This window comes from Charadrius vociferus, unplaced genomic scaffold (genome assembly GCF_000708025.1).
Source record: "Charadrius vociferus isolate BGI_N301 unplaced genomic scaffold, ASM70802v2 scaffold62, whole genome shotgun sequence".
NCBI lineage: Eukaryota > Metazoa > Chordata > Aves > Charadriiformes > Charadriidae > Charadrius > Charadrius vociferus.
The window spans coordinates 4,189,190-4,198,594 of NW_009647419.1; the positions used below are offsets into that span (position 1 = coordinate 4,189,190).

At 46.2% G+C, this 9,405-nt stretch overlaps 1 protein-coding gene across 1 annotated transcript in view; it reads right to left on the reverse strand.

Moving 5' to 3' along the window:
• The window catches only part of CCDC167 (coiled-coil domain containing 167), a 12,046-nt gene extending 2,878 nt beyond the window's left edge, over positions 1-9,168 (reverse strand). The window contains exons 1-3 of the mRNA XM_009880460.1: positions 9,113-9,168; positions 8,401-8,530; positions 2,059-2,153 (exon numbers count right to left, since the gene is read on the reverse strand). Coding sequence (XP_009878762.1) covers positions 2,059-2,153; positions 8,401-8,530; positions 9,113-9,168 — 281 coding nt within the window. The remainder of the gene's footprint in view (positions 1-2,058; positions 2,154-8,400; positions 8,531-9,112) is intronic.
• Between the last annotated feature and the right edge of the window lie 237 nt (positions 9,169-9,405).

Genomic DNA, 9,405 nt, shown 5'->3' on the forward strand with positions numbered 1-9,405 from the left:
CTCAGTGCTGGAACAGTAGTTCTTCTCACCCAGTGAAGCTGGGATCCCTTTGTCAGAGGTATCCAATTTACACAAACTGGTCAACTCAGGGAAACAAGCTGAATCCAAGCCCTGTAACAACCAGTTAAACAACCTGTTATTAGACTGAAGACTCAGGATAATAACAATGAAGAGTAAGTCAGGCCAACCCAGCCCTTGTCTTAAACTGCACAAGATGATTAATTGATATATGGTTTAAAATATAAATGCAAAACAAATTGCCTGAAAGCAGCAGCATTTCCATTACAGCAATGAGGACACGGTCACTCCTTTCAGACTGCGTGCATATAAATAAACATGCACTAACAAATTATCTCCCAGTTCAGATTAGACCGAGAAGGCAGTAAGTGTAACAGAGTTGTTCCCCTTGGGGCAGAGCAAGAACCTGTAGGAGGAAAGAGATCCAAATCTATGTGTACAGCTAGTTAAATAAGGGATGGCAGGAAAGCAAGGTATGTCAGAGCAGCAGTAGAGGAAAGGGCTCTCAAAGGCAACTGGGGAAAGGCAATGTGGAGCGCAGCCAGGAGGAAGTGAGAAGACAGATTTACCAACATGACTGAGCTGCTACTTAGAAATTTGCCTTGTGAAGAGAGTCAAGGGAAGAGGCTTTGAGAACGAGACATGAAGAAACCATGACAACTGAATGAGAAAGCAGAGCTCTCCTTTGTGTACTACTCACTAAATCAATAATTTTGATCATGGTACCTTCCTTCAGGGTTTTTCAAATGGTCTGGATTGGGGCAACAGAATTTCTATTTCCATCACCATACAAGTTGTAAAATTCAGAAAAGGCCCCAGGAATCCCTATTCCCAATTCTTTGCTCTAGGCTGTATATTTCAGAGAAATCATATAGATATATTCCATCTTGTCGAGTTACCACAACTGTAGGTTTGTGGTGGCCACCTAAGTACCAGATAAAGAATTCAGACAGTAAATGTAAGAATTTAGGCCTAGAAAACAACTGTTGAGATGAGGAGCTAGAGAGATGAAGGACAGGGGGAGACAGGACCCTGTCCAAATATGGATGGGGATATAAAACGCCAGTAAAGGGGCGGAGGGGTGCAGACAGAAAGTGGAAAGGAGGAACAAAGAAGTTAAGCTGAGGCTGATAAGTGTCATGGTATGGAGATGTCACTACTGCTGGGATCATTTCTAACTGGGTTCTGTAGGACAGTACTGTAGAGCAGACACCAGAACAACAGGACTGCTTCCTGGGCCTATGACTGAGCTTCCTGGGCCTATGATTGAGCTTCCCAGCCTTTTTTGCTAGGAGCAGAGCAGTAAGATGCTGGTGACTGCAAGAATGTTCTCGAACAGAGAGATCTGAGAATCAGCTGGGTGATCTAGGATCTCTCACTTCACATTCCAGAGAAACTAGGTTCTGCCTGTGTCTGCTACAAAATCCAGGTCAAAGTCCTTGCTTGCATCCCAGCTCTAGAAGCCTACAGTTGCCTCTTCTATATCAGTGACAGATTTCAGGGGAATTGTCTCTCTTCCCTTTCCCAAGGAAAGACAGTGTGTCACTGCATCCCTACATCCAGATACATTTGCAGCACAGGGGCAGGCACAGGGCGTAATTTCTCTCAGCCCCTTTTCCAGTTGCATCCCAGCCTGGTTTGGCCCTCAGCAGTAGCTGCTGCACATCTCCCCTGACTGAACTGAGGCAGCTTCAGCAAGGCTCGAGTAGCAGCACGTAGTGAACCTTTGCCAGACTCACAGAGCTGTTTCCTAGCAGACCAGGAGCCAGCTCTGCAAATAAACGGGCAAGTTTCGGGCACTGCTTGGCCGGTTGTGGTGCAGGTTGGAGAGTGAGACTGTTGATAAGATAAAGCTCTCTCCATATATCACTGAACTTCTCACCCTGGCAAATTCCCCAAGCTCCAAGCTTGGGGGAGAAAGTCTTGTCATGGGGAGCCACGCATTCTCATCCCTTCAAGAGCCCTTGCTCAGTAGTACAGCAGGATGACAGCTAGCTGAAGTGCACGGCCACAGCTGTGAAAGGAGGTGGTCATCAATACCTTCCTTCAGGACTGAGCTTCTCCCTGCGCAGTTTAAGATCCACCTCCTCTATGCTCTGTCTGCAACACGCCAGCTTCTCCTCCAGTCCATCAATCTGAAAAACACCACACCAGTCACCGTCATTTTGTCTCCCAGCTAACATGGATCCACCCCACTCAGATGGGAAAGGTAGCAGCTCAGCCACTCCACCTCCTTCCTCCCCAAACCAAGGTGTGAACAGCCCCAGCTCTGCGTAGACATCACAGCACAGAGAGCCCTCAGGCTCTGTACCCCAGGCAACTGTGACATTGTACTCCCAGACACAGCCAAGCCAGCTCTAACACTCCCACTTGTGTGGCTGCCCAGCACCTTTTTGCTAAGATCTGATTCTGTTCCAGCCTGTTCTAGTTTCTTCGCATGCAGCTCCACCAGCAAAGATGTGATCTAAGGCATCTTTATGCAATTAAAAGCGAATCAAATGGGAGAGATTGGCCTTGGCCAAAGCCTGAGGGACAAGGTCTTGATTTAGTGCTGCGAATGGATGCAGAAGTTCATGGGATGTGACTACAAAGCACACTCAGCTGTCTGCTTGGGTGAAGAGGGGAGAAAAGGGAGACACTGATACCTACCATCTCATTTACCCACTAAATCTATAACAGCAACAGTAGTCTGCACAGTATGCTCAAAAAGAGCATGCACCACAACCTCCACACCTTCAATCTGCACCAAGTTTTAGAAGCAACATGTTCCCACACAGAAAAACACTGGTCATCTCCTTGTGTCTCCTTGTCAGGTTTTCTAACAGCCACCCTCTCCCCATGTCTTCCTGTGGAGGGGAGTAACAGTGCGTAAGTACAAGAGGGTTGAGCTAGTTGTGTGCAAATGGATTGCCCAGGAAGGAATCCTACCACAGACAACAGTTCTCCTGGGAATCATTCCTCTTTTCTGCCTGGCAACCAGAGCGTAGACATCTTTAGGAATAAAGTTTGTCTTTCAGGCTTGCTTCCAGCAGGGCAACAGTGGGACTAATCAGATAACGTGAACACAACATCCTGGCCTCAAAGAAAATGGCCTCAGTGCCCTGAGGTAGCAATGACCTCTCTTCTTAGCTACTCAGCACAACACTCCTGCTGTGTCTGATTCTTCAAGGAACACCAAGGCTGGCTAGATGGCTGGCAGCACGGCCTCTCTGTGGTAGGAACCTTCACAAACGAAAAGCTAAGAGGCAGCATGGTCCTGGGTAAGTACTGAGGTCAACTGAGATACCAGCTGCCCGAACATCAGCCTCAGAGGTGGCCCAGAGCACAAACACTCCCATAAACAGTGATATGGGAAACAAAATCAAAGGTAGTGATCCCTAATTATTGCTGCTTTGGGGATGAGCTCCATCCTGAGCTCATTAGCAATCTCACACCTTCTGCTCAGGAAAGACAGGCAAGCGTTATAAATAAGCAGGATGGGAGAAGAGGCTTGACGTAAACGGGAGAACTAAGCAGACTGTGAAAAGCAGTTTAACCAGTCAGCTGAATAGTCTCACTGCAAGGGGCACAGTAGAGCTGGGGAGGGGGCCACATGTAACAAGGCTTAAAAAAATCATTGCATCTTACCAGATAGCATTTTCCAAATCCCTTGTTATTGGGCAATTCTGCCAGGGCTGTTGAGATGCCAAGCTCCCAAGAGGCACCTGCACAGCTTGCCCTGAGCCCAAGGGGTGCACCAAGGCACAGCACCTGATCCCAGAGCACAGGGAATGGTGCTTCTATGTTTGGCAATGCTTGGGTTTGCCTGGATCGGGACATGGATATTTTTGAAGCATGCTAGCTGAAAATGCATTTGGTCAGGGCAAAGATAATTGTCCTCCTCCATATCCAGCTGTGCCAGTTAAGAATGTTAACTTCAGCTGCTCATCACTATCTGTGATCCACTACAGGTCAGTCAGTGAGGTGCATTGCCCTGCTCTATTTCAGGGCCAACTAAGGGCTTCACCCATGTCAGCTCTGACCACGCTTATCAGCAAGTTCATTTGAATGCAGTGGAGTGGAGGTGTGGTGTCCATCCAGTCCAATTTAAGAATGACCATCTCCCTCACCAGTTCCTACCATTTGCAAATGATTGTATCTCTGCTCCCTTTTTTGTTGGAAACCCTCACAGACACACACAGAGCAAGAGGTACTTCAGCATGTGTTACCTGGCTCCTCCTTACCCCGTAAACTTATTACAATGTACCATGCCTTTTCTGGAAACACATTTTAAAATCATGTTAAATAATACAATTTAATGACAGCTTTGGTTAGTCAGCTGCCAATCCCACCACTAAATTATCCATGTCATTGCGCTTCCTATCCTCTCCAGAACTGCTTCTCCTGCTCAGATTGCAGTTGCTCTCACTAGTACATTCTCTGCCCATGCTTGCATGAGACATAACAAGAGGATATTCCGCCCAACTCTGCCAATGCTTTTACTTTCTGCTGACTAAAAATCTCCAGATTCCACATAATACTTTAAAAGTTTCAACTGGTTTTACTGCTCTTAAATCAAACCCAAAGTTTGGGTCCCCTGCTGGAGAGCAATAATCTGCTAATAAACCACGTGCCCTAGAACTGCACCATCAGCTTTGCTGAGCTGAGGGCACAAGGGACAGAAAATAATCCCCCCCCCAAAAAAAAGCAAGGAAGGAGGAACAAATTGCTGAATGAACAAAATATTTTTCCTCCAGAATGTCACTATTTCTTTTCTTCAGGCTAGTCTGAGGCATTAGGGGCTGTAAGGAAGGAAGAGAGAGAGGATTCCCAGTTGTTACCCATTTACCATACCTCAGTTTCCCTACTTACAAATTAGGACAATACTATCTGCCTCCTGGAGGTGGCTCATTTACACAAGGCGCTTCAGGTACCAACCCAAACTATGGGCAGAGCACTATCTTGATATGTTGGTCCCATTGCCTCACTTGGGATCTGGAATCTGTTCCTGCAAGCTAGAAGTCTCTCAGCAGCTCAACCATCCAAGTAACTCTTCACTGTAGGGCAAAGCAAAGATAGAAATAGAAAATAAGCGCAAGGAGAAATCAGAATAATGCCTGGGAATTACTGATTACTCTCTGGGCTGCTGAGGAAACTCCCAGGGGGGCCGTAGCCTGTAAAGCTGTAGCACAAGAAAACCTGTAGAGCTGTGGCATAATTCCCTGCAGCAGCTCTCCAGGAGAGCAATCCTAGAAGCAGGTGCACACCTGAGCTTGTTGTGGTTGGAAAGCTTTTCCACCCCATAACCAATACATAAGAAAGTCAGCTGGAGTATGTACCTAGGCCTACTGGAAACCCGCATGAAAACAAAGAACCAAGCTTGCTTAGCTGAACCACCACTGCACTTCACACCAGCTTACCTTTTGAGTGGCAATCTCAACACAGCGGCTTATAAATTGCAAAGACGAAACCTTGCTTTTTCTGGCTCTCCTTGTCATGAAGACGATCCTCTGGGACAGAGCTGAAGTGCAGCAGGCAGAAAGCTCACATGAAAACTCCTCAGGTTCACATGGCTTGTCACAGGGACGCAGGACTTTACTCACAGCAACATCTTTAAGTAGTGTCAGTTAAAAGGGCCAAGTGAAACAGGTGCTTCACATCCAGGCAGCAGCTCAGAGCACACAGAGTTGCCCTTCTGCTCCTCAAGAGCCACTCTAAAAAGTCAAGTCCCAGCAGCTTTGGATACACACAGGGATCTAAAACCAGATGCATCCCTTGCTCCACAAGGTATGACAAGGCATTGAGCCATTTTTGTTTAATTTTGGCAACACTTGCTCACAATCTGGAGACCTTTTCAAACCAGAGAGACCTGGAGTGGATTTCAATCCAAACTGACTTACATACTTATTACAAATCTCATTTGTTGGGACCATCTTGGGCAGGGAGCCCGAAACGGCTCACATAAAGGCAGAGACAAAGAGAGAAGGAAGCAGCTTTGCTTACAGAGTTGAGCTCAATCCCTTTTAATACATTTTGTAATGAATTAATAAAAGCTTTCTTTCCAGCAGAAAGGCTAAAAGCACTTTTCAAGAACTGGCATCCACCCTCCGCTTTTATGAATTCCCTAATTAAGATACTGGCAAAGAGCCATATCACACATACGTCGACATCCAACAGCGTTAGGTAATGAGGTTTTCGTCTTCTGACCCTCATAAAACAGATCAAAGCCAACTGAAGAGGTGGGGGCAAAGAAAAAAAAAAAAGAAAGCCTTCCCTAAGCAGTCTTCTCATGCCTTGTCACCTGCCAGCACACTTGAGCGGGTCTTTTCACAGACGAATTAGTCGTTCCTGCATCCACAAATTTGGCTGAATTGTTAAAATCAGTCCAGCAGAGATGAGTTTTGTTTAAATTCAAATGCCTACTTGCAGTTTGTGGACACCCTTCCTTTTTCACCATGCTCTTGGAATCATTTTGCATGCTGGCAAATCATTTCACAGGTGCTGCGCCCACTGCGTGCTTGGAAAAATTTACCAGGCAAGCTACGATACAATAGAGGATGATCCACCAGCAAAGTCTAAGATAAATCCTAGAGATCAACCCTCTGTGTTGGTAAAGGATAAAGAGCTGGATCCTACCTGCACCTCCTCCTTAAGCCTTGAAGAGACTATCCAGTTAGCCTTCCCACCCTGCCTCAGCTCAGACGAGCGGCTTTGCAGGACAGCACGCAGAAGTGACCACAAGGTACCACCCACAGCTTTTTGAAAAAACTTGTAAGAACAGCTTTACTGAGCAAAGACTATGTTGGCCTTTTCCCTGTTCTTTATGCTCTTGCATAGACACTGATCAGCCACTGCCACGTTACAATACTTTCTCCAAACATGCACTCAACATTTGGCAGCTCAGGCACTGCCTGAGCACAGGGTGTTCTCTTTGCATTTAATAGCCCCATGTTTTTGCTTCCATTATTTTTTTTAGTTGTTTCCTGAGCCACAAGTATATTTTTAAGGGTCGCAACATCCTGTGGAAAGGAGTTTCACAGCACAGCCACAGATTATGGTAAGAACCACCCCCTTCTGTTTGTTCTGAGCTTGTCAACTGCTGGTTCTATTTGATAGCCCTAATTTTGTATTGACAGTGAATATTCATTCTTTGTTTAAAACTACAAATAGCATACAGAGGATACAGACCTATATCAGGTCCCCTTGCAGTCACGTTTTCAAGCTTAAAAGGACCTGGTATGCTTAGTTGTTTCTTCCATACAAGTTTTCCACACCTTTGCTCATCCTTGTCACTCTCTTTAAGCTCATTCCATTGTCACTATTTTGCTACAAAATGGACCAGTCTTCCCAGTTTCATTTTCCTGACGGGTTTCATCATGAAAGTTCTGTGCAGCTCGGCACTGTCAATGGGGCTGCCTGTCGCAAGACTACAGAGCTATATGAAAGGAGAAGTGGCATGAGTTTAAACCACCACCACATTATGGAGACACATTTATATCCGTTTAAACCAGGTCATATCAATTACACCTGCAATTTGTAAGTGCAAGCTAATCTGATAAGTGTCCATATAAAAAATTGCATTCATTTAGCATCATGACTTCAGTTAAACAAGCATGACTCTGCCTAGATTAGGCCTTTCAAAGCTAGCCATGCATCATGTCATATTAAGACTCATTTGAAAAAGTTTTCTTTACAATCATAACAGCTTAGAAGGTAATACTCAACCAAATGAAAGTTTAAATTATGAAATCAATACCTTGGTTGTCATGCATTTCTGACACCTGAAACACAGCCCTCTCTTCCTCTGGCTTAAAGGCATTTTGTTTTCTTCCTCCCTAACTTCTATTCAGTACCTTTCTCATCTCTGTAAGGGGGAAGGATTTTACCTTTTATTAGTATCTTTGCAGTGAGAGCTTAAGTTTTCATCTATAGCACACTGAGGAAGAGCAGTTCTACAATCCTTTCAGAAGTAGTGTATTCTATCATGAAAACTTCTAAAAAAAAATATCTTAAGATACGACAAGTGCCCAAACACTTTGCAAGAATTTGCTGTGGCAGCTAAAATCAGTCCCCTTTCATTCTGTGACCAGCAGGTCTCTGAAAGGCTCACCCTTCTTACCACCTCTCTTTTTCTAAGATAGACCCTACTATCTCAGCTCTCCTTGTCTGTCACATCTCAAACAACCACCACCAAAAATTCGTTATTTCAACTCTCCCTGCTAGGCTCAGTGAAGAGAAGCTTGGACAGTCAGCATGCTCCCCTCTGGACTCCCTTTGGCTGTTATATTTGGGTAAGGGTGCCCAGAAATGTCTGTTTCTCTAATGAAAGCCTAACTAGGTGAAATAGACCAGAAAACTACTATAAACTGAATTCCCATTGGTATGACACAGTAGGACTCTCACCTTTACATTACTGGCTGATGAAGCATATATGTATGACAAACCCCAAGTTCTTTCCCTGGCCTTTCTACCCTGGCTATCTTGGTCTGCTGTGCATATACTCATCTGAAAGACTTCAGGACAGACAGGTGACCTGAGGACAGACAGGTGACCTGAGGACAGACAGGTGACCTGAGGACCTCAGGACAGACAGGTGAGATACTGGATTGATTCCACCCCATTTCAGCCATTTTTCAGGAAGGTTCATGCTTTTGCTGTCCCCAAAGTATCCACAACCCACAGACCTAAACTACAGGCTCTCCACTGCCTCCTCCAAGCCAGTCCAGACAGCACTGTTCAGTGCAGGAGCCAGAATTAGGTATGCTTCAGAGAGCCCTTTACTAACATGTGTCTGACTGCTAATGCAAATATAAAGCTTAAATGAAGCTTACCAGCAGCCCTCCTGCCACTCGGGAGATTATGAAACACCCAAGCACAATAAAAAAGCAACTTCAGAAGGAAGGCACACTCTTAAAAAACACTCTTTTCCCCTTCTGCTTGCTGTGATTTACAGGCACCTCATGTGCTCGTTTATCACTGGGTTCCTCAAAAGCAACAGCCTGTGCTCAGCACGCTGCTGACTATCACTGCCACACACGCAGGCCGGGCTGTACAAAAATTTGCTAGCGAGGGGCAAGAGCTTGCCTCAGCAGCCTCCACAGGCGCAGGCACCTACTGCCTCTCCCTGCACGGCCTCAAAGGCTCAGCGGGAGCACGGGCACCAAAAGCCATCGCTCCGCCAAAGGTGTGGGATGAAGGCCGGGTACGCAGCTCGCAGGAAGGCCCAGCACAGGCTGATCCCACCTCAGCCTCCTCGCCACCCTCGCACGTTAAGATGGCAGCCGGGCCTACCAACAGCACAGCCTGGAGAAAGCAGTGCTCCTAAGCCCCCCACTCCCCCGGCCCGTCCCCCCCTCCCCAACACCCTCTTGCGAAATACTGCGGCAGCGACAACCGCCTCGCCTCACC